We start from the raw sequence: 27597 nt of genomic DNA, 5'->3' as shown, positions 1-27597 counted from the left end.
ACAGATCTGGGCTCACAGATATCCCATAATACTTCTTCATTCTACCCATAATGCTGTCAGATCAGATGAACAGAAACAGCTGGAGCGGAGGCGTTCATTCTGGGTTTAATAGTGAATGCAACTGTTCAGCGCACCCTTGAATGCAAATAGTGAGCGAACGATGGTTTAGTGAATGCAATGAGCGCAGAAACAGATTTTACGTTCGTTAAGCCTCTGCGTTCATTTAGCCTCTGCATTCGCCGACCCATCATTCACTCAGTATTTACACTGAAGGGCGAACAAACGACTATGTTCACTATTGAACCCAGAAACGAACCCCAGGTTCAGTCATCCTCAGATCAAAACCGTCCAAATCTGTCCACTCTGGGCCAGATCTACTAAGATCCCAATTTGCGTGTAATAATTTGCTTGCGCAAGTTAGAATTTTGCATGTGGGGCTAAACCTCGGTTTGCAGGTGATTTATCAAGATTGCTTGCACAAATGTCAACAGGTGCAAAGTGTTGGAGACTGCCCAATTTAAATGAGGATTTTGCATGTTTTTTGTTGGTTTGGAGACACGAGAGCGCAAAGCTAACTTCGACTCTTTAGAATTCAAGGTGTTTGATGAAACAAACAAACACTTAGATGAGCTACAGCAGAGAAGTCTGACGATCACACAAAGGAACGCTGTATGGGAGAAAATCTGCCAAAAAGTAAATGCTGTTGGTAAAACGATGCGAACAATGGATGAAGTAAAAAGACGATATCAAGATATTAGAAGGAGAACAAAAGAAAAACTGGCATATAATAGAACATCAGCAAATCAAACAGGTGGGGGCCCAGCAGATGAAAGCCCTCTGACCAGCATTGAGGAGCAGGTGACGTTGACATTTTGCCAAGAGCAAGTGGCTGAAACTGCTGAGTATGACACTGTGGAACTAAAGCAGAACAAGGAGCACAGGAACACAGTTCTCCCTCTGAAAAGATATTCATTTACTAAATAACAAATATAGGTACCTCCCATGGTAACATTTTTCTGTCTTTTAAGTTAAATCCCCAACAAAAAACATTTCCTTTTTTCATATGGAGAGTCTTCATCAGAAGTTCAGCCCCCCCCCCCCCAAATCCCACCAAAGCAGCCAACCCCTTCAGAGCCTGCAAAGGGCCAGGAGGACATTGATTTGGAGTTGCTGAGAAAACAACAGAAACGGTCCACAGCCTTCAGACAACTGTGTGGGAGATGCGAGCAGCGTCATCATTGTCACGGGCGGTCAGGCGCCACACTCAGGCCATTTCCACACACTGAGGACAAATGGTCAGCGCAGGATCTGCCCTGACGATGGACGTCAATTCTGTGGGAAGAACACAACAGGCAATAACTGTTCTGTAGTCCAGGTGTAGACGGACCGGCCAAGTCTGACAGAAACAGAAGGACAGCCAGGGACTGGAGAGGAGGAAGAGGAGGAAGAGGATGGAGAGGAGGGAGAGGATGGAGAAGAGGGAGAGGAAGAGGAGGAAGAGGATGGAGAGGAGGAAGAGGAGGGAGAGGATGGAGAGGAGGAAGAGGAGGGAGAGGAGGAAGAGGAGGGAGAGGATGGAGAGGAGGAAGAGGAGGAAGAGGATGGAGAGGAGGAAGAGGAGGAAGAGGAGGGAGAGGAGGAAGAGAAGGAAGAAGATGGAGAGGAGGAAGAGGAGGAAGAGGATGGAGAGGAGGAAGAGGAGGAAGAGGATGGAGAGGATGGAGAAGAGGGAGAGGAAGAGGATGGAGAGGAGGAAGAGGAGGAAGAGGATGGAGAGGAGGAAGAGGAAGAAGAGGTGGAAGAAAATGGAGAGGAGGAAGAGGATGGAGATGAGGAAGAGGAGGAAGTGGAGGGAGAGGATGGAGAAGAGGGAGAGGAAGAGGATGGAGAGGAGGAAGAGGAAGAGGATGGAGAGGAGGAAGAGGATGGAGAGGAGGAAGAGGAAGAAGAGGTGGAAGAAGATGGAGAGGAGGAAGAGGATGGACAGGAGGAAGAGGAACAAGAGGAGGAAGAGGATAGAGAGGAGAAAGAGGAAGAAGAGGTGGAAGAGGACCGACAGATGCACATGGCGGGTAAATTCCACCTGCGCAGAAGAAACTGACCAGGTGAGCGGGTTTTAAAGAAAAGACTCGGCCTTATCACACTGAAGTTTTTTTACACTGGCTGTAAATATTATTTTTGTGTGTAAAATAAACTATACCATAAAGAGCTGTATTTTTTAAAAATTATTATTTATTTTTTCACCACATTAGTCTGATATATTTTGTGACTGAAGCAATGTGTCTTTCATTTTGCGGGGCTTAACATAATTTAATGTTTATGAGACTGAATGTTTCATTTGATGATATATGTATGTTAATTTAGAAAGTGATTTAAATGACCTTTTTTCAATAAATGTTGTTTTGCTCTTCATTGGGTCCCACTAGCCAAAGGGAACGGTCTTGCACTCGTATTCTAATCTACAGCATATGTTTAATCCAGGTGTTTTTCTGCATTACATATCATTAAATGATAACAGAAAAATAAATGCATACCCCACACACCTCACAGAAGTGACTGTGAATGACACTGGTGCATGTCTGCGTCCCAGCATGCATTGGGTTGTTGCTCTGTACGGAGGGACAGGTGGCATCCTATTCATTCATGGCATCACGCTCCAGCCCGTGGAGCTTGGTGATGTTCTGGAGCCTGCAGCAGGTCAGTCCAGTCTGGGCCACTGTTTCTGTTCTGTACAACAGCGCTCCTCCAGTGCGGTCCAAATGGAACCTGCTCTACAGGATTCTGAAGGTGCGCTCCATGACATTCCGTGTGCGTATCTGGGCCTGGTTGGACCTGTTCTCTGCGACAGTGGTCGGGTTGAGAGCAGGTGTAGGGGGTCTGCACTATCACCTTCAAAACACATGAATTAATATGAGACATGGGCTTCTTTTTAATGTAAGTAATTATTTATTTTACAAAGGAATTTACAGTTGGACTCACCTACAAACCAGCCGTCTCCAAACTCACCATCTCACAACTTGGAAAACAGAACACTGTTCCTCAGAATATAAGAATCGTGGACTGACCTGGGATATTTTGCCACAACGTTGGTTCTGATCCCTTTGGCATCACAAACGCACAGCACATTCAATGAATGTGTGTGTTTGTGATTTCTGTAGACATGCTCCATGTCTGGGGGGGGGCACAAGCTGCACATGTGTGCAGTCAATCGCTCCTATAACTCTGGGGAATCCAGCAACTGCAAAGAAGCCTTGTTTGGTCTCATTCAAGGAGTTCCGAGTGTGAGGAAACCAAATAAACCTGGCATTTAGGAGCTCAGAAGCACATCTGCAAAACAGGACTGGCAGATCCAGCTGTGATCGCCACCGTACGCTGGAAAGATCCACATGCAAAAACATGTAAAGATGCCAGGAGTTCTGTCGTTGCAGGTGTTGCCTGACTCCTTGTGGCTGCTTCCAAATCTGCTCTGATTTGGTCCAACAGCTCCACAACGGTAAAGCTGGAGAGGCGACATCTGTTAATGAGCGTTTCCTCATTCATTCCAAAACTGTTCACACGAGGGTGAAAAATTGTTCTCTGCGTCTTCTTTCATCATATCGACGTCTCCTTCTTGAAACAACGACAACAGCCACGTGTGCGCAATTACACATCCAAACCGTTTGCACCTCCCGTTGAAACGTGCTCAATATAGTCGCAGTTTCAATCAGCTAAACTGCTTTTGGGTTTGATAAATCACTCTGCGTGTGCTAAATTCATATATTTACATTTCCTCCTCCCACCACACGCATAACTGCGTGTAAACGCCACATATTACAGATTCATTGTGGCAAATGTACTAACCAGATGCAGATGCGCTATTTTGCACCTTTGAAAGACGGAACCCGTATAGCGCACTGTTAGGAAATCAGTTTGGACATTTTTTTGAGTTTGCACACATTTTAATACACGCAAACCTTTGATAGATACAGTCTCATGTGTCCACAGTCTGATGGACACACAGTGGACCAGTTCAGTGTGTCCACAGTCTGATGGACACACAGTGGACCAGTTCAATGTGTCCACAGTCTGATGGACACACAGTGGACCAGTTCAATATGTCCACAGTCTGATGGACACACAGTGGACCAGTTCAATATGTCCACAGTCTGATGGACACACAGTGGACCAGTTCAATGTGTCCACAGTCTGATGGACACACAGTGGACCAGTTCAATGTGTCCACAGTCTGATGGACACAGTTAGACAGTTCTGATCTGAGGATGAGGACATGGAAGTGGACCAAATCAGAATTCCATCTGTTCAGAGAACATGTGAACTGTGATGTGTGGACGTGTGGACATGTGTCCTCACCAGTTTGTCCATGTCTATCAGTTTCTTGTCCTTCTCATGCAGCTGCTTGTTCTTCATCTCCAGCACCACCTTCAGACTGTCCAGCTCCTGCTCCAAATACAACGAGTGAGAGTCCTTCTGCAAACAAACAAACAAACAAACAAAAGCCCAAAGAAAGACAAAGAAAGACATGAGAACCAATTACAACACATTTACCACACTGGTCGCTATGGCAACCAATACAGACAGAAGGACCGATTTACACAACAGTCCACTGAGTCTGGGACATGAACCTAAGACCCAAACATCCACCTTTAACCCTTAAAGACCCAAACATCCACCTTTAACCCTTACAGACCCAAACGTCCACCTTTAACCCTTAAAGACCTAAAGGTCCACCTTTAACCCTTAAAGACCCAAACATCCACCTTTAACCCTTACAGACCCAAACGTCCACCTTTAACCCTTAAAGACCTAAAGGTCCACCTTTAACCCTTACAGACCCAAAGGTCCACCTTTAACCATTACAGACCCAAAGGTCCACCTTTAACCCTTACAGACCCAAACGTCCACCTTTAACCCTTACAGACCCAAACGTCCACCTTTAACCCTTACAGACCCAAACGTCCACCTTTAACCCTTACAGACCCAAACGTCCACCTTTAGCCATTACAGACCCAAAGGTCCACCTTTAACCCTTACAGACCCAAAGGTCCACCTTTAACCCTTACAGACCCAAACGTCCACCTTTAACCCTTACAGACACCTTTAACAGGACCAGGCCTAGTTGTCTGTCCAGTCCTCTGTCTCTTCCATGTTGGTTTCCTCTTACCAGACTCTGGTCTCTCTGCAGACTGCTCCTCTTCTCCTCTTCAGTGTTCAGTCTGTGCGTCAGAACCTCCTTCTCTGCTGACAGTTCACTGATCTGCTCCTGTAGCAGAAGACACAAACACTGACCTGAACAGAAGCATTCACGGGACAAACACTCTTCTTCTGTTTCTACATGTGTATTCAGATCCCTTTGTATTATTACTGCTAAATATATTCATGTTAGTGATAAACTTCCTGTCCATAGAATCCACTGTGTGTTCTGTGCAGACCACCATGTCAGCTGGATGCAGGTCTGTGCAGACCACCACATCAGCTGGATGCAGGTCTCTACCCGGCCCACGCAGGATGACCTGCCCTGGTCCGGTTTGGATTGGTTCTGACCTAGACACAGTAAGTTTCCAAATGGACCAATCAGAGGGAGAGGGGTTCTGTTCAATGCCCGCCCCCAGAGTGACAAAATAAAGCAACTGCCAACACTTAGAAGGCAATGATGGTGAGGGCGTAGACGGTGGTGAGGGCGTAGACAATGGTGAGGGCGTAGACGGTGGTGAGGGCGTAGACAATGGTGAGGGCGTAGACGGTGGTGAGGCCGTAGACGATGGTGAGGCCGTAGACGATGGTGAGGGTGTAGACGATGGTGAGGGCGTAGACGATGGTGAGGGCGTAGACGATGGTGAGGGCGTAGATGATGGTGAGGGCATAGATGATGGTGAGGGTGTAGATGGTGGGGAGGGCGTAGACGATGATGAGAATGAAACTCAAACCTGTAGAACATGTATTTGCATACAGAGCACATAGAGGTTCTTACTGAGAGGGAGCTGTGGGTGTCCTTCAGGGCCTGTTCCAGGTTCTGCAGGGCCGTCTGCTGGGCCCCCTTCAGCTCTGAAGGAAAACACACACTGTCAACCACACACTCAAGCCTACAAAAATGGACCAGTGTGGACCTGATGAATGGACCAGTGCGGTCAGTGTGGTCAGTGCAGTCAGTGTGGTCCTGCTGTGGGTGTGGGTGCTGTATTTGTCCTAACCCTACCCCTCACCTTGGATGCTCATCTCGTACTCCAGTTTCAGAGACTCCACCCTCTGAAGGTGAGTCACTTCTTGATTCTTCCTCTCAGCTTCCTGTCGAGTCCTCAGCTCCTCCACCTTCAGGAAACACACACACACACACACATACACACATATAATGTATTTGTAAAGAACCCAGTGTTGTTTTATTTGTGGGAGTGAACTCTGAAGGGTTGATGCTGATGTCTCCTGTTTTTAGGGACGACAGATGAAAAACAGCCTTTATTCTAATTCTGGTCCATTTATAGTAACAGTGATGATAGATAGATAGATAGATAGATAGATAGATAGATAGATAGATAGATAGATAGATAGATAGATAGATAGATAGATAGATAGATAGATAGATAGATAGATAGATAGATAGATAGATAGATAGATAGATAGATAGACTGAACAAAATATAAATGCAACACTTTGGTTTTTGCTCCATTTTTCCTGAGCTGAACTCAAAGATCTAAAACTTTTTCTGTGTACACACCAGGTTTATTTCTGTCAAATCTTGTTCCTAAATGTGTCTAAATGTGTGTTGGTGAACACTTGTCCTTTGATAATCCCTCCTCCTCACAGCTGTGGCACATCCAGATGCTGATTGGACAGCAGGATTATTGCATAGGCTGGATTCAATAAAAGGAAGGCCACTCTAAAATGTGTACTTTTCCTGTATTGGCTGGTCCAGGGGGGTCAGAGAAAACCAGTCAGTATTTGGTGTGACCACCATTTTCCTCACACAGTCTTCTTCATGAATTCTCTGAAACCCCTTTGCAGATGGCTGATGGTCTGGAAATGAACATTCAATTCACAGGCAGAAGCTCTGTGGGTCATTCCTGAAGTCACATGACCAGTGCATATTCCCTCCAAACTGGTGACATCTGTGGCATTGTGCTGTGTGAGAAAAGTGCCCATTTTAGAGTGGCCTTCCTTTTATTGTGTCTAGCCTAAGGCCCACCTGTGCAATAATCCTGATGTCCAATCAGCATCTGGATGTGCCACAGCTGTGAGGAGGAGGATTATCAAAGGACAAGTGTTCACCAACACACATTTAGACACATTTAGGAACAAGATTTGACAGAAACAAACCTGGTGTGTACACAGAAAAAGTTTTAGATCTTTGAGTTCAGCTCAGGAAAAATGGAGCAAAAAGAAAAGTTTTGCCTTTATATTTTTGTTCAGTGTATAAAGACAGACAGACGGACAGACAGACAGAATGATACTTTATTAATTTAATTGAATTCTATTAAATTAATGTTAGTCTCCCTTCCCACCTGTCTGTCAGTCCCAGTTCTAAATATCATGTACTATTATGTTCTTCATGTTCTTCAGTACTCAGCCTGTACAACTGTGGTTTATATGGGAAGGACTGGAAAGTGTACCAGTGTGTGTGTGTGTGTGTGTGTGTGTGTGTGTGTGTGTGTGTGTGTGTGTCTGACCTGCTGCTCCATTAACATGCGATATTTGTCCGCCTCCTCCTGGTACATCTGATGGACTTTATCCCATTCAGTTTGATAAAAACTCCTCAGTCTGGAACAGAAAAAGAAAAAGAAGGAAAGAAGCATGAGATGTGTGTGTGTGTGTGTGTGTGTGTGTATATATGTATATTAGGGCATTAACTGAAAAGTCGGTTTGTCGACACGTCGACGTCTGTGGCACAAGTCAACATTCTTTTGTTGGAGTCAACTAGTCGTGTGTTCTCTCTCTCTTCCATCACTCGACTGCTCCAGCCGTCATTCAGCGCATGTCCATACTCTCATCTTTCTACATGAAAACTTTGAGCGCAGTGAGTAGTAGTGATGCGGATCAGCAGACCCGGGTCGGGTTGGTGCAGGTCCAAAAATGTCACTTTATTTGTGGGGCGGGTCAAAGAATTCCACAAAAAAAAACAAAAAAAAAAACAACACTCGCGCATCACTAGCATAAGGCCAAGACTGAAGGAAGAAGATGAGTCTGTAGGAACTAAAGTGACTGTGATCTATTTAAACTGTGGTCTAATGTTCTGAACCATGGAAGCACCACCAAGACTGAAGAATACTGTGGACACACACTGGGTTCTGATGATTCTGTTCATTTAGTTCATTCAGACAATGAGCTCTTTTCTCTGACAGGCTGTGGGTCTTTTCTGCTGCTGTCTGAACCTTTTCCACTTTTATGTTTTTCACTTGAATTTAAAAGAAAATTCCAGGTGTTAACCTATGTTTTGTTTGGTTAAATGTCTGCGAAGGACTGTTGATACTTGTGTCTTGTCAGTTTTTTATTCTACTCTTTACTGAACATTGTTAATGTTCCAGTGAACGTTTGTTGAACTTCTGTGTGTATGTTGTTCCTCCGCTGTCAATGTGATGACGTCATCATACGACAAGTTGACTTGACTTCGACTTTATTGACAAATAAGTTGATCTGAAAAAATCTGAAGTCACTAATGCCCTAATATATATATATATATATATATATATATATATATATATATATATATATATATATATATATATATATATATGTGTGTGTGTGTGTGTGTGTGTGTGTGTGTGTGTGTGTGTGTGTGTGAACCCACACCTGTCCTCCAGCTGCTCCACCTCCTCCTGGTGCTGTTCCTCCAGTCTCCTCAGTTCCTCCTCCAGGCTGGAACGCACCTCCTCCTTCTCCTTCTGCAGACGCACACAGCTTTGAGACGACAACCCTGAAGGAGACGACAGAAAACAGAACCAGACTATGGGGTTAGAACCCAGTCCAAATGTTCCCTGTGTGGATCAGACAGACCTGTGTTCATCTGAGTCTGCAGTTGGACACAAATAAACAAACTGTTGAATGACTTCAGTCGTTCATTAAATGGATTGTGTGGATTTGATCAGAATATGAACAAATACGTTTAGACAGAATTACAAACAGGAAATCCAACTGGACCAGCAGAACTGAACTGTCAAAGACCTGACGCCACTGCACAGGCTGGATTTATGGACAGTAGATCCATGGATCCACAGACTTTTACACTGATCTAAACTCCTCCCCTCAACAACCAACAAACTCTGACACTGAGGAATTCTTCTACAATTTAGATCTCCTGAAATTACATAAAGAACCAGTAGCATTTATAGACACACCCTCACGTCTGCTCTGAATGGATTCCTAATAATAAATGTCCAGGACCAGATGGACTAGCAGCCAAATTTGACCGACTGTTTTTTGACATTTTATCACCACTATTCCACAGAGTACTTCCACAGATCAAAGCCACTTCCACCATACGAACACATATGAACACCAGTGCCATGACAACACTGCTAATGCCCAGGAAAGACCCCACCCAACTGGCTAGTTACCGCCCACTTTCACTAATCAACACCGACTTGAAAATTACAACCAAAGCATTAGCATCCAGAGTAGAAACAGTCAGCCCTTCGCTTATTCACCAAGACCAGACTTCATAAAAAACATACAATGTCCGCAGACTTTTCAACCTGATCAGTACAACACAACAAACCAACAAACTATCAGTACAACACAACAAACCAACAAACTATCAGTACAACACAACAAACCAACAAACTATCAGTACAACACAACAAACCAACAAACTATCAGTACTACACAACAAACCGACACAAACTATCAGTACTACACAACAAACCAACAAACTATCAGTACTACACAACAAACAGACACAAACTATCAGTACAACACAACAAACCAACAAACTATCAGTACTACACAACAAACCGACACAAACTATCAGTACAACACAACAAACCAACAAACTATCAGTACTACACAACAAACCGACACAAACTATCAGTACAACACAACAAACCAACAAACTATCAGTACTACACAACAAACCGACACAAACTATCAGTACAGCACAACAAACAAACAAACTATCAGTACTACACAACAAACCAACAAACTATCAGTACAACACAACAAACCAACAAACTATCAGTACTACACAACAAACCGACACAAACTATCAGTACAACACAACAAACCAACAAACTATCAGTACTACACAACAAACCAACAAACTATCAGTACTACACAACAAACCGACACAAACTATCAGTACAGCACAACAAACAAACAAACTATCAGTACTACACAACAAACCAACAAACTATCAGTACAACACAACAAACCAACAAACTATCAGTACAACACAACAAACCAACAAACTATCAGTACTACACAACAAACCGACACAAACTATCAGTACAGCACAACAAACAAACAAACTATCAGTACTACACAACAAACCAACAAACTATCAGTACAACACAACAAACCAACAAACTATCAGTACTACACAACAAACCGACACAAACTATCAGTACAACACAACAAACCAACAAACTATCAGTACTACACAACAAACCGACACAAACTATCAGTACAGCACAACAAACAAACAAACTATCAGTACTACACAACAAACCGACACAAACTATCAGTACAGCACAACAAACCAACAAACTATCAGTACTACACAACAAACCGACACAAACTATCAGTACAACACAACAAACCAACAAACTATCAGTACTACACAACAAACCAACAAAAACTATCAGTACTACACAACAAACCAACAAAAACTATCAGTACTACACAACAAACCAACACAAACTATCAGTACTACACAACCAACCAACAAAAACTATCAGTACTACACAACAAACCAACAAAAACTATCAGTACTACACAACAAACCAACAAAAACTATCAGTACTACACAACAAACCAACAAACTATCAGTACTACACAACAAACCAACAAAAACTATCAGTACTACACAACAAACCAACAAAAACTATCAGTACTACACAACAAACCAACAAAAACTATCAGTACTACACAACAAACCAACACAAACTATCAGTGTATCCGCTGATGCAGAAAAAGCCTTTGATAAGGTAAACTGGTTCTTTAAATTCAACACCCTCCATAAATTTGGGTTTGGAGAGTCGTTCATCCACTGGATTAAGACACCCTTAAAAACCCCTTTAAACCCCTTTAACCATTTAAACCCCTTTAAACCCCTTTAACTCTTTAAACCCCTTTAAGATAAGTGACACCTCATGACCTGTGAAAGGCTGGGGTCATGCATTGAAGTAAAACACTGAATTCAATTCCTGCCACATGATTTATGAAACACCTGAACAGTTGAAACACCTGAACAGTTCAAACAAACATCCTTCTGTTTGTAGTTTTCCAACCATCAAACCCCTCCCACCCCAACACCTGTGAACACCTGTGGGCGTGTCCTACCAGCACACGTGCGCGCGCGCACACACACACACACACACACAGTAGCTGTACACATGTGTGTTCTGAACAGATAATGGACAAAGGCACGTGTCTTGAACAGGTTTTGTTTGTACAGGTCTGCAGATGTTCTGTGTGTTCTACAGCATTCCTTCACACACACACACACACACACACACACACACACACACACACACACATTCCACTGTAATTACACTGAGAACACACATGTGATCCAGACACCTGCCAGTCAACTCACATAACACATATGAGTACAAACAAAAACACACAAATACAAACAATTACACACACACACACACACACACACACGCACTACCGGTCCACAGTTTTAGACCAGCCCAGTTTGTTCCAGTTTTGTCTGTAAATTCCATCAGTTCCAGTCCAATGAACAGCTGTAAATGGTCCAAAGGTCAGAGTGAACTGACAGAGGTTAAAAAAAAAAAAAAAAAAAGGTAAGGTTAAAGCAAACTGAAAAATAATGTACATTTCAGAATTATACAAAAAGGAGAACAAGAAATGGGTTAAAAACTGAAAGCAGTTCTGCAGCAGCGGAGGTTGATCAAGTCTGGAAAGTTGGTGGTTCAATTCCTGCAGGTGTCCCAACGTTTGTGAATTCCTTCCACCCCCTGTGTCTGCAGAACAGGAGTGTGGAACACACTGTGGTACCAGACCCATGGAGCAGGACTGGAACAGGACTGGACTGAAGAAAGGAGTGTGGTACTGTAAAAATGGAAAAGAGGAAAAGGAATGAACCAGAGAAGAGAGACAGAGCATCAGAAGAGGGAAAAATGGAGGTGTGTCCTCCAGAGAAATGTCCAAGAAAGTCCAGGTGTCAGGAAGTCCAGTTTCCTTCAGCATCCAAAGGCACTGAAACTGGACTGGAAATGTAGACAGAAGAGGTCTGGAAGAAGCACAGACACAACAGAAGAAGAAGAAGAGTTTAGGACAGAAAACAGCTGGAGTGAGAGGAGACTGACAGGACAACAGCTGAAAGAAGAGAGAAGAGAGAGGAGGAGGAAGAGGGGAGGTCATAGAGGAGGAGGAGAGGAGACTGACAGGACAACAGCTGAAAGAAGAGAGAAGAGAGAGGAGGAGGAAGAGGGGAGGTCATAGAGGAGGAGGAGAGGAGACTGACAGGACAACAGCTGAAAGAAGAGAGAAGAGAGAGGAGGAGGAAGAGGGGAGGTCATAGAGGAGGAGGAGAGGAGACTGACAGGACAACAGCTGAAAGAAGAGAGAAGAGAGAGGAGGAGGAAGAGAGGAGGTCATAGAGGAGGAGGAGAGGAGACTGACAGGACAACAGCTGAAAGAAGAGAGAAGAGAGAGGAGGAGGAAGAGGGGAGGTCATAGAGGAGGAGGAGAGGAGACTGACAGGACAACAGCTGAAAGAAGAGAGAAGAGAGAGGAGGAGGAAGAGAGGAGGTCATAGAGGAGGAGGAGAGGAGACTGACAGGACAACAGCTGAAAGAAGAGAGAAGAGAGAGGAGGAGGAAGAGAGGAGGTCATAGAGGAGGAGGAGAGGAGACTGACAGGACAACAGCTGAAAGAAGAGAGAAGAGAGAGGAGGAGGAAGAGAGGAGGTCATAGAGGAGGAGGAGAGGAGACTGACAGGACAACAGCTGACAGAAGAGAGAGGAGGAGGAAGAGAGGAAGAGTTTACACTGAACAGACTGAACAGATGAGTTTACACTGAACAGAGTGAACAGATGAGTTTACACTGAACAGAGTGAACAGATGAGTTTACACTGAACAGAGTGAACAGTCCAAAGCAGGTGCCCGGCTGGAGGACAGACACGCCCACAGGTCTGACCATGTGTCCACACTGGTCCACCCTTGGACCTGGTTCCACCCCAGTGTTTCCCCAAACCCAGCAAGGTTCAGATTCCTGCTTCTGCATCCTTGTCTTACCCAGTTCCTGTCGAAGGTTGGCCAGTTCCACCGATAGCTCCTGCTTCTGCTTCAAGGCCTCCTCCTGCTGCACACAAAGAACAGACTGCCTTCAGACTCATACATGTGGAACAGACTGCCTTCAGACTCATACATGTGGAACAGACTGCCTTCAGACTCATACATGTGGAACAGACTGCCTTCAGACTCATACATGTGGAACAGACTGCCTTCAGACTCATACATGTGGAACAGACTGCCTTCAGACTCATACATGTAGAACAGACTGCCTTCAGACTCATACATGTGGAACAGACTGCCTTCAGACTCATACATGTGGAACAGACTGCCTTTAGACTCATACATGTGGAACAGACTGCCTTCAGACTCATACATGTGGAACAGACTGCCTTCAGACTCATACATGCCGGGAGGGAACTCAGGCATCTGAGGAATTTTTTGTTGCGACGTGTGGCTGCGCGAGCCAAGCCGAGCCGAGCTGCTGCCGGTGGCAGTGCAAACCTCCGTTTCCCGCAATGCATGTCACGACACAAAAAAATTCCTCAGATGCCCAAGTTCCCTCCTGGCTCAGAATGTAAACAAATGGTTTTATGGTGGATGGAACTAAGAAACTGTTCACCATAATAAAAGAGATTCAGCTGAGTAATGACAGACAGACGAACAGATTCATGAAACTGAGGATATGACTGAGGATGGACAGATCTGAGGAAACATTCATCATGAAAGTCTCCAGCACCTTTAATGACCCAAACGTCCTCCTTTAACCCTCACAGACCCAAACGTCCTCCTTTAACCCTCACAGACCCAAACGTTCACCTTTAACCCTTACAGACCCAAACGTCCTCCTTTAACCCTTACAGACCCAAACGTCCTCCTTTAACCCTCACAGACCCAAACGTCCTCCTTTAACCCTCACAGACCCAAACGTTCACCTTTAACCCTTACAGACCCAAACGTCCTCCTTTAACCCTTACAGACCCAAACGTCCTCCTTTAACCCTTACAGACCCAAACGTCCACCTTTAACCCTTACAGACCCAAACCTTTAACCTAAACCTTCTACTGGTCCAACGTGTTTAATCCTACTATTCCAGGTCAATAACTGCTGTAAATCTACGTAGTTCTTCTGTTCTTGCTCTTCAGATGATAGCTGTCAAATATGTCCCCCTCAGTTCCTGTTCAGTCAGTTTTGTTTTGTTGTTTTTTGTTTTTTTATCCTCTGTGCTTCCCACAGTTGAACAGGGTTACCCTAACCCTAACCCTATTCCTAACCCTAACCCTCTGACTGCAGAAGAACCAAAGACTACAGACCAACCTTGTGTTTCTTCTTGCGCAGATGGGGAGGGGGCTTCAGGTGGGCTTTGCTGACAGAGGAGCCCATCGCATAAAGGAGGATGACACACACACACACACACACACACACAAACACAAATGCACACACACACACACACACACACACACAACACACACACACACACACAAAAACACACACAACAACAAACTCAACAAACCCACTCCTATTTCTTCAGCTCCGTCTGCTCTGTGTGATTCCCTCCTTCTACTTCTGGTGCAGTACACCCCCCCACCCCACCCACACACACCTTTTCACCACTCAGGCTCCTCCCCCCTCCCACTGTGTGTTTCCTCCTGCTTAGACGCTGTCTGACAGTGGAATGCCAGATATTTCTGCACCCCCCCGCCCCCCCCCCCCCCATCCAGGTGCACAGGATCATAGAGGGGTGGGGCCTCAAGCCCAAGATTGTATGAGTGCAGTAAGTCGCGGATGTAAAGAAATAATTAGGGAGAATCGGATTACACAAAATCACTTACAAAAGATAACAAATCACCTTTAAAAAACTGGATATGTGTGACCATGGAAATGCAGTGACTATGCTAACCTAAGCTAACAGAAGGGCTAAGCTAAGCTAACAGAAGGGCTGCCAGAACCCAATAAACGTTTCTCATGTAAACCTTTATTTGGGTTTAACATTTCCATGTAAGCAGAAGAGAAAATACTTTAGTAATGGATTAATTTCTTCTGGAAAAATAAATCGGATTTAAAAAACATCATGTAACCGTACCCATTGGCCTGTCCTCCAAAAACACGTCGTGCTAAGTTTGGAACATTTGCAGACATGTTCACCTGCTCAGTCTGTTCCATGTTGCATGGACTTGTTGTAGCGCCTCTGGGGGTGGGGGTGGGGGGGGTTTATTCTGTTCAAATCCAGCAGCAGTGTTATGCCCTGTTTACGTGGTATCGGCTCAACTCAACTCGGCCATTTTGCATTTCCATTACAAAAAAGGACCTGGAATCTGGTACCTGGTACTAGTTTTTTTGGAATCTGGTACCTGGTCCTAGTTTTTTGGTCTCACCTCTGCTGAGGTTCCAGGACTGGGGACCAGGTACTAAAGGTGACACTGTGTAAACACTGCAGACCTCTGATTGGTCAGAGTGGTGTGTGTGCCCCGCCCTTTTCCAGTAAATCTGTCAGTAGGTGAATCCACATGATGACAGTCTGTAAAACTACACCATGGTTTGTCCAGGAGGTTCAGACGCAAACATTCAGCAGGAGTTTGACCAGACAACAGGCAACCAGTGAGTTTATCAGCAACTGTGAGCAGAGCACACAGAAGGAACGCACCACATCGCTATGACGACCAGGTACTGGAAAGTGGGTAGTATCCTGGAATGGAAATGGTCTGGAATAGGACCTGGTACCAGAGTGGAGTTGAGCCAGTTCCACGTAGTGGAAACGCAGCATTAGAAGAACCACAGCCTTCTGCAGACGGGTCTGTGCAGAACCAGAAATATTTAGACCCACAGTCAAAAGGACTGAGGTCTGGAATGAGAGTCCAGCTCCACTAAAGACTGGACCACATGGAACCCTTCTAAAGACCATCAAAGAAACGGGCTCCAAAGAGCCCAGATCTGTGGGACCACATGGAACCCTTTAAAAACCATCGACCAAAGGGGCTCCAAAGAGCCCAGATCTGTGGGACCACATGGAACCCTTTAAAGACCATCGACCAAAGGAGCTCCAAAGAGCCCAGATCTGTGGGCACTACTGTTCTGCTCCTCTGGGTCTGTCTGTGCTCTGTGTCACTGTTGTTTGTGGTTAGGGTTAGGGTTAGGGCCCATTGTCCAGTTCTTCTATCGTGTGTTTAATTTGTCTATTTTTTTGTATTTGTTATTTGTAGTTTTTGTCATTATAATGTTCTTTCTTCTGACCAGCATGTGGAAAGGCAGATTTACATTTGCATGTACATAAATATGCACTGTCCCTTTAAATAAATAAATAAATAAATAAATAAAGGTCATGGGGGCAGAGCCTATGCCAGCTACCAATGAGCGAAGGCGGGTTCACCCTGGACCAGTTCATCAAAGTGCTGAACATACAGAGACAAACAACCAATCACTGTCGCATTCACATCTATGGGCAATTTAGATGAACCAATTAACCTATCAGTGTATGTGTTTGGATGGTGGGAGGAGCCAGAGAACCTGGACAGAACCCATGAACCTATCAGTGCATGTGTTTGGATGGTGGGAGGAGCCAGAGAATCTGGACAGAACCCATGAACCTATCAGTGCATGTGTTTGGATGGTGGGAGGAGCCAGAGAACCTGGACAGAACCCATGAACCTATCAGTGCATGTGTTTGGATGGTGGGAGGAGCCAGAGTACCTGGACAGAACTCATTAACCTATCAGTGTATGTGTTTGGATGGTGGGAGGAGCCAGAGTACCCAGAGAGAACCCACACAGACACGGGCAGAACATGTCAACTCCACACAGAAAGGCCCCGCCCCCACAGACTGGTGTTGGAATGGAACCCAGGACCTCGTTACTGGGATGCGTCAGGGCGAACCACTGCACTTCCATGTCACCCCTTCATGCATATTATGTTGCTTGTTTGGTTTTTGTTTTTTGTCTTTTTGTTCAATACGTGCAACTTAGCAGCAGTTTCGATCAGCTGGTTACCAATACTACACACTTCTAACAGAAAACTTTGGGGCTCTATTCGGTGGAAAATAGACTACTTCTTATCTTTATAAAAGAAAGAATGGATGAATAAAATAAAACATTTGATTATAAAATAAATGCATGTTTTTATTTTATAAGCTAAACCAAATGTTGTCAAATCCGCTAACATTAGCTAATGAGCTAACAGCAGTTGTGGATCCAGTCACAGACACTAGCTAACACCAGTTCCTGATGGAAGGATAATTGAACACAGAATGATGTCATATTTGACTCCAAATCTGTTTGTTTGGGTCATGTGACTCTAGTTGGACTCAAAGGTCTTTCCAGTCCAGTTTTGGGTCATAATTTAACAATGAAAAAACACCTCCTCCAACAACAACAACAACAACAACAACAACTATTCAGAGAAAAAACAGAGTTTGGGTGAAATTGACATTTTTCTGCAATTTTTTATGCGTGACTTAAATTCGCAAAATTTGAGGGTCAATGGAAAAGTGACTGCAATGGACCAGGGTCAGTGTGGAGTCATCAAACTAACCCTAACCCTAACCCTACCATGCCTGAACCCTAACTCTATCCCTGACCCTACCATACCTGAACCCTTGGATCAGAGCCTTACCTCAGAGAACAGATGCTGGATGACGGTGGCCAGAGCCTCCACTCTCTTGTTCCCCTGGACCAGGAACTTCCTCAGCTGGTTCAGGGCCTGGTTCTTCTTCTCTGCCTGCTCTTTGGCTGAAACGCTGTTGTCTGCAGAACATGCTGCTGTTGCGCTGAATCTGGACCCACTGGATCTGGACCCACTGGATCTGGACCCACTGGATCTGGACCCACTGTGTAGACGGGAACCTGGTTTTGGGTTGGACTGGGTCCCACTCTTTATTCTGAATCCAGGTGTTGAAGCTCCGGCTGAGGCTAAGTCTGTGGGATCAGATCCTCTGGATACCAGCATCACCGACCCGTTCACTTTGACCACATCTGTTACCTAGAGACCGAGGAAAAGGACCAAAAATAAACACATGCACAACTGGAAACTCCAACATCAGTCAATAATTATAAAATTAAAACAATATTAAGAACAAATAAACCACAACATCAACAAATACATATAAATATAACATGTATTATATATGAATACACACTACTGGTCCAAAGTTTTCGAATAGCCCACTTTTTCCAGTTTTGTCTGTAAATTCCATCAGTTCCAGTCCAATGAACAGCTGTGAATGGTACAAAGGTAAGAGTGAACTGACAGAGGAAAAAAAAAAAAGAAAGAAAAAAAAGGTAAGGTTAAAGCAAACTGAAAAATAATGTCCATCTCAGAATTATACAAAAAAGGAGAACAAGAAATGTTTTAAAACTGAAAGCAGTTCTGCAGCAATGGAGGTTGATCAAGTCTGGAAAGTTGGTGGTTCAATTCCTGCAGGTGTCCCAATGTTTGTGAATTCCTTCCACCCCCTGTGTCTGCAGAACAGGAGTGTGGAACACACTGTGGTACCATGGAGCAGTACTGGAACAGGACTGGACTGAACAAAGGAGTGTGTTACTGTAAAAATGGAAAAGAGGAAAAGGAATGAACCAGAGAAGAGAGACAGAGCATCAGAAGAGGGAAAAATGGAGGTGTGTCCTCCAGAGAAATGTCCAAGAAAGTCCAGGTGTCAGGAAGTCCAGTTTCCTTCAGCATCCAAAGGCACTGAAACTGGACTGGAAATGCAGACAGAAGAGGTCTGGAAGAAGCACAGACACAACAGAAGAAGAAGAAGAGTTTAGGACAGAAAACAGCTGGAGTGAGAGGAGACTGACAGGACAACAGCTGAAAGAAGAGAGAAGAGAGAGGAGGAGGAAGAGAGGAGGTCATAGAGGAGGAGGAGAGGAGACTGACAGGACAACAGCTGAAAGAAGAGAGAAGAGAGAGGAGGAGGAAGAGAGGAGGTCATAGAGGAGGAGGAGAGGAGACTGACAGGACAACGTTGGGACACCTGCAGGAATTGAACCACCAACTTCCCAGGCTTGATCAACCTCCATTGGTGCAGAACTGCTTTCAGTTGTTAACCCATTTCTTGTTCTCCTTTTTGTAGAATTCTGAAATGTACATTATTTTTCAGTTTTGTTTAACCTTACCTTTTTTTTCCTTTTTTCTTTTCTTTTTTTTTTTAATCTCTGTCAGTTCACTCTTGCCTTTGTACCATTTACAGCTGTTCATTGGACTGGAACTGATGGAATTTACAGACAAAACTGGAAAAAGTGGGCTGGTCTAAAACATTGGACCAGTAGTGAATACTATATCAGTTGTTTATATGTATGTATTATATATGAATATTTACTATATCAGTTGTTTATATGTATGTATTATATATGAATATTTACTATATCAGTTGTTTATATGTATGTATTATACAGGGTGTATCAAAAAAATTCCCCCCAGTTCTTCATTTGATCATTTTTGGACTGTTGTTTTGTGGTTGTCTGTACACTCAAAAAATAATTAAGCCAAAAATGTTGACTTTATGTATTTTAATTACATGTAAATTTTCCATGTAATTTTATTACATAAGTTTAATGTAAAGAGTTGCATTTAATACAATGTTTTTTCTATCATATTGAGTCAATATGAATAAATTAAATACTTTCAGTCAGATTTGCTTTAGTTAATGCAAACTTTTACATAAACTGTGTTTGACTGTGACGCTCAGCCTTTTTACGTGATCTAGTAAATAAAGCTTACTTTGTTTGTTTAGATTCACTTTATACAAAGCACATTCACATTATGTTTGACTTTTTCGGATAAATAAACTTCATTTCAATTTCATATATTTCAGTTACATTTTACTTTAAAATATTACTTCATGTTTATTAGAGCCAAGAATCTTTTTTTTGAGTGTAGGTAGAGGACTGGTGGATATGTGTCCACATATACAGACCCAGGTTTACAGACCCAGGTTTACATGAGTGAAAAGGAGCAGACTGACCAATCCAAGAGAAAACTGGTTTGTGCGAAGTAGGGGTGGGATTTAAATCCAATCAAGGGTCATGGGAGGGGCCAGTGGGCATCCATCTGGTTTTCCACAGAATTCTCAGGTTACAGCATTAACACTGTGGACACCAGGTCAGGTTCATTTGTTTATCCATGGACTCTGTTCCTGCCTTTGAAAGGGAACTAGACTAACCATATCCCAGGTCAGAGTCCAGGACCAGGTCAGAGTCCTGGACCTGGTCAGAGTCCAGGACCACTGTAGGTCAGAGTCCAGGACTAGGTCAGAGTCCAGGACCAGGTCAGAGTCCTGGACCAGGTCAGAGTCCAGGACCACTGTAGGTTAGAGTCTAGGACCAGGTCAGAGTCCAGGACCACTGTAGGTTAGAGTCTAGGACCAGGTCAGAGTCCAGGACCCCTGTAGGTTCATATGGGTCCTAGTCTTGGGGAGGGGGCTTAATATCAAATACCACATTAGCCCTGTTTTTGTGATGCAGATGTTCTAAACACTTATGTGTATTTTTTTTTTTTTTAATTTTCATCAACCCCCCCCCGAAAATTTCTTTTCTCCCTCTGTAAATCTGCTCTTTCAGCTCCTCCACTCCTTTGTCCAGTGCAGTGTCTAAATCTGTTCATGATGGGACAGTTCATGATCCTGTCAGACTGTGTGGACAGAGTACTGTGGACTAGGAACAGTCTAATGTCAAGGTCATGGTGGAGGTCAAAGGTCATGGTGGAGGTTAAAGGTCATGGTGGAGGTCAAAGGTCATGGTGGAGGTCAAAGGTCATGGTGGAGGTTAAAGATCACCAAAATGACTAGTTTTTTCAAAAATTCATACCATTCTGACATGTGATCAAATGTGTCCTCAGTTGTGTTCCTCTGGTTTCCTGGTGCCCCCCCCCCTCCCCTTTGGCCCTTTACAGACACAGTACAGATTCAAACATGGACAGAACATTAGCGTGGAGGAAACACTAGCGTATATTTAGGAGGAAGCACTAACACTTCATTCATTCATTCATTTTCTGAACCCGCTTTATCCTCACTAGGGTCACAGGGGCGGAGCCTATCCAGGTACTTATGGGTGAAGGTGGGGTTTACCCTGGACATGTGACCAGTTCATCCCAGACTGAACATATAGAGACAAACAACCACTGTCACAATCACACCTATGGGGGATTTAGATGAACCAATTAACCTATCAGAGCATGTGGTTGGATGGTGGGAGGAGCCAGAGTACCTGAGAGAACCCATGCAGACATAGGGAGAATCAAAAAAACATTTGGAAGAACCCACATGAACAGCTGAGTTCCATCAAATATGCATTTGGACCATTTGGGTGACCTTTGACCTCTAATTGGACCTTGGACCTCCAATTGGACCTTTGACCTCTAAAGTGACCTTTGACCTCTAATTGGACCTTTGACCTCTAATGTGACCTTTGACCTCTAAAGTGACCTTTGACCTCTAATGTGACCTTTGACCTCCAATTGGACCTTTGACCTCTAATTAGACCTTTGACCTCTAATGTGACCTTTGACCTCTAATGTGACCTTTCATAGTTCACTGTGAACACATGACCTGTGTCACACAAACACATGTCAGTTCCAGCAGGAGCAGACTGACACATTGTACTTTATCCAAAGTGTAGAAGGTTTAAAGTTGAAACAAAAAACAAAACACGTTTTCAGGGTTGAAAAAGTATTTTTTGGGGTGGGGGGGGGGTTTGGATGAAAATTTAAAAAAAAAAAATGACGAAGGAGAACATCTTGTTGCATCAGAAAATCAGGGCTAAAGTTGAATCTGAAAATTTTCCTGAAATCACCCCCCCCCCCCCCCCCCCCCACACACACACACACACACACACAGTCTTCATCAGTCCCGTTCAAACCTCACTGTTCCTTAAAGCTACTGAACACACACACACACACATATATGCACATATGCACACACACACATACACACACACACACACACACACACACACAGGACCTACCAGGTCTGGCTGCTTCTGCTGGTCCTGGTCCTGGTTGTGGTTCTGTTTGGTTCCTGAACCCTGGAGGCTGCTTCCATGTGCAGCTCTGGACAGAACCTGCCGGGGTTTGTTTGTGTTTATGTTTGTGTTTGTGTTTATGTTTGTGTTTGTGTTTGTGTTTATGTTTGTGTTTGTGTTTGTGTTTATGTTTGTGTTTGTGTTTGTGTTTATGTTTGTGTTTGTGTTTATGTTTATGTTTGTGTTTGTGTCCACTGGAAAAGAAGGAAGGAAGTACACTGAGTCTGAGAGGAAGAGTTGACACACACACACACACACACACACAAACATAAACACACACATACACACACATATATATACACACACACCTGCACACTCATACATACATACATACATACATACACACACACATACACACATACATACACACATACACAAACACACACATATATACACACACACACATACACACACATATATAAACACACACACACACCTGTAGTGTTCAGTCGACTCAGGTGGGCGGAGCTGCTTCGTTGTAAGGGCTTCTGGGACGTCTGCTTGGCCCCGCCTACAGCTGTCTTTGCTGTGGTTTGATTGGCAGCTGCTGCTGTCATCTTACTGGCTATGCTGTTGGTGGGCGGGGCCTTCAGTCCTGATAAAGGATTAAAGGGTTAAAGGTTAAAGGTTAAAGGCAATCTGTAAAGGATTAAAGGGTTAAACACACACAATAAACACACAGTACACACACAGTACACACACACAGTACACACACAGTACACACACACAGTACATATGTACAGTACACACACACAGTACACACACACAGTACGCATACACAGTACACACACAGTACACACACACAGTACATATGTACAGTACACACACACAGTACACATGTACAGTACACACACACAGTACACACACACAGTACGCACACACAGTACACATGTACAGTACACACACACAGTACACACAGTACACAAACACAGTACGCACACACAGTACACATGTACAGTACACACACACAGTGCACACAGTACACAAACACAGTACGCACACACAGTACACATGTACAGTACACACACACAGTACATATGTACAGTACACACACAGTACACACACAGTACATATGTACAGTACACACACACAGTACATATGTACAGTACACACACACAGTACACACACAGTACATATGTACAGTACACACACACAGTACACATGTACAGTACACACACACAGTACACACAGTACACAAACACAGTACGCACACACAGTACACATGTACAGTACACACACACAGTACACACAGTACACAAACACAGTACGCACACACAGTACACATGTACAGTACACACACACAGTACACACAGTACACAAACACAGTACGCACACACAGTACACATGTACAGTACACACACACAGTACATATGTACAGTACACACACAGTACACACACAGTACATATGTACAGTACACACACACAGTACACACACACAGTACATATATACAGTACACACACACAGTACATATGTACAGTACACACACACAGTACACACGCACAGTACACACACAGTACATATGTACAGTACACACACACAGTACACATGTACAGTACACACACACACAGTACATATGTACAGTACACACACACAGTACACACACACAGTACACATGTACAGTACACACACACAGTACACACACACAGTACACATGTACAGTACACACACACAGCACACACACACAGTACACATGTACAGTACACACACACAGTACATATGTACAGTACACACACAGTACACACACAGTACATATGTACAGTACACACACACAGTACACACACACAGTACATATGTACAGTACACACACACAGTACACACACACAGTACACATGTACAGTACACACACACAGTACACACGCACAGTACACACACAGTACATATGTACAGTACACACACACAGTACACACACACAGTACACACACACAGTACACACATACACAGTACATATGTACAGTACACACACACAGTACACACACACAGTACACATGTACAGTACACACACACAGTACACACACACAGTACACATGTACAGTACACACACACAGCACACACACACAGTACACATGTACAGTACACACACACAGTACATATGTACAGTACACACACAGTACACACACAGTACATATGTACAGTACACACACACAGTACACACACACAGTACATATGTACAGTACACACACACAGTACACACACACAGTTCACATGTACAGTACACACACACAGTACATATGTACAGTACACACACACAGTACACACACAGTACATATGTACAGTACACACACACAGTACATATGTACAGTACACACACACAGTACACACACACAGTACACATGTACAGTACACACACACAGTACACACACACAGTACGCACACACAGTACATATGTACAGTACACACACACACAGTACACACACAGTACACACACACAGTACACATGTACAGTACACACACACAGCACACACACACAGTACACACACACAGTACACATGTACAGTACACACACACAGCACACACACACAGTACACATGTACAGTACACACACAGTACACACACAGTACACACACAGTACACACGCACAGTACACACACACACAGTACACACACACAGTACACACACACAGCACACACACACAGTACACACACAGTACACACACACAGTACATACACAGCACACACACACAGCACACACACACAGCACACACACACACAGTACACATGTACAGTACACACACACAGTACACACACAGCACACACACACACACAGCACACACACACACAGTACACATGTACAGTACACACACACAGTACACACACACAGTACGCACACACAGTACATATGTACAGTACACACACACAGTACACACACAGTACACACACACAGTACACATGTACAGTACACACACACAGTACACATGTACAGTACACACACAGTACACACACAGTACACACGCACAGTACACACACACAGTACACACACACAGTACACACGCACAGTACACACACACACACAGTACACACACACAGTACACACACACAGCACACACACACAGTACACACACACAGTACACACACGTACAGTACACACACACAGTACACACACAGCACACACACACAGCACACACACAGTACACATGTACAGTACACACACACAGTACACACACAGCACACACACACAGCACACACACACACAGTACACATGTACAGTACACACACACAGTACACACACACAGCACACATACAGTACACACACAGTACACACAGTACACACTCACAGTACACACAGTACACACTCACAGTACACACAGTACACACACAGTACACACAGTACACACACACAGTACACACAGTACACACAGTACAAACTCACAGTACACACACACAGTACACACACAGTACACACAAACAGTACACACACAGTACACACAGTACACACTCACAGTACACACTCATAGTACACACACACAGTACACACACAGTACACACTCACAGTACACACAGTACACACTCACAGTACACACAGTACACACACAGTACACACAGTACACACACACAGTACACACAGTACACACAGTACAAACTCACAGTACACACAGTACACACACCGTACACACACAGTTCACACAGTACAAGCTCATAATACACACAGTACACACACAGTTCACACAGTACAAGCTCACAGTACACACAGTACACACAGAGTACACACACAGTACACACAGTACACACACACAGTACACATGTACAGTACACACACAGTATACACACAGTACACACAGTACACACACACAGTACACATGTACAGTACACACACAGTACACACATAGTACACACACAGTACACACAGTACACACTCACAGTACACACAGTACACACACAGTACACACACAGTACACACAGTACACACACAGTACACACACAGTACACACAGTACACACTCACAGTACACACAGTACACACACAATACACACAGTACACACTCACAGTACACACAGTACACACACAGTACACACAGTACACACACACAGTACACACAGTACACACTCACAGTACACACAGTACACACACAGTGCACTCACAGTACACACACACAGTACGCACACAGTACACACAGTACACACACAGTACACACAGTACACACTCACAGTACACACAGTACACACACAGTACACACAGTACACAGACACAGTACACACAGTACACACACAGTACACACAGTACACTCACAGTACACACACAGTACACATAGTACACAGACACAGTACACACAGTACACACAGTACACACACAGTACACACAGTACACTCACAGTACACTCACAGTACACACACAGTACACTCACAGTACACACAGTACACACTCACAGTACACACAGTACACACACAGTACACACAGTACACACACAGTACACACATGGTACACACTCACAGTACACACAGTACACACACAGTACACACAGTACACACACAGTACACACAGTACACAGACACAGTACACACAGTACACACACAGTACACACAGTACACTCACAGTACACACACAGTACACTCACAGTACACACAGTACACACTCACAGTACACACACAATACACACAGTACACACACAGTACACACACAGTACACACAGTACACACACAGTACACACACAGTACACACAGTACACACTCACAGTACACACAGTACACACAGTACACACACAGTACACACACAGTACACACAGTACACAGTACACACAGTACACAGTACACACAGTACACACACAGTACACACTCACAGTACACACAGTACACACACACAGTACACACAGTACACACACAGTACACACAGTGCACACAGTACACACAGTACACACTCACAGTACACACAGTACACACAGTACACACACAGTACACACACAGTACACACAGTACACACTCACAGTACACACAGTACACACAGTACACACACAGTACACACTCACAGTACACACAGTACACACAGTACACACACAGTACACACAGTACACACAGTACACACAGTACACACTCACAGTACACACAGTACAAACAGTACACACTCACAGTACACACAGTACACACAGTACACACTCACAGTACACACAGTACACACACACAGTACACACACTTTGGTGCCTGTTATTCAGGACACAGCTGGTAAAGGTGGTAGATGATGTCCATCCTTTTGT

The 27597-nt window shown here is 44.0% G+C and overlaps 1 protein-coding gene across 2 annotated transcripts in view; it reads right to left on the bottom strand.

Annotated features, from left to right (window-relative positions):
• LOC115416314 (uncharacterized) overlaps nucleotides 1-27597 on the bottom strand; it is a 60106-nt gene that overhangs the window by 3312 nt on the left and 29197 nt on the right. The window contains exons 5-14 of one of the 2 annotated variants that reach the window (XM_030130060.1): nucleotides 22852-23010; nucleotides 22359-22609; nucleotides 18013-18378; nucleotides 13411-13477; nucleotides 8779-8902; nucleotides 7659-7749; nucleotides 6201-6306; nucleotides 5969-6042; nucleotides 5162-5260; nucleotides 4351-4467 (exon numbers count right to left, since the gene is read on the bottom strand). In XM_030130060.1, coding sequence (XP_029985920.1) covers nucleotides 4351-4467; nucleotides 5162-5260; nucleotides 5969-6042; nucleotides 6201-6306; nucleotides 7659-7749; nucleotides 8779-8902; nucleotides 13411-13477; nucleotides 18013-18378; nucleotides 22359-22609; nucleotides 22852-23010 — 1454 coding nt within the window. The remainder of the gene's footprint in view (nucleotides 1-4350; nucleotides 4468-5161; nucleotides 5261-5968; nucleotides 6043-6200; nucleotides 6307-7658; nucleotides 7750-8778; nucleotides 8903-13410; nucleotides 13478-18012; nucleotides 18379-22358; nucleotides 22610-22851; nucleotides 23011-27597) is intronic. The other variant, XM_030130062.1, reaches the window with a different exon arrangement.

The sequence above is a fragment of the Sphaeramia orbicularis genome, unplaced genomic scaffold (assembly GCF_902148855.1).
Source record: "Sphaeramia orbicularis unplaced genomic scaffold, fSphaOr1.1, whole genome shotgun sequence".
Lineage (NCBI taxonomy): Eukaryota > Metazoa > Chordata > Actinopteri > Kurtiformes > Apogonidae > Sphaeramia > Sphaeramia orbicularis.
This window is presented reverse-complemented; position numbering and strand designations above follow the sequence as displayed.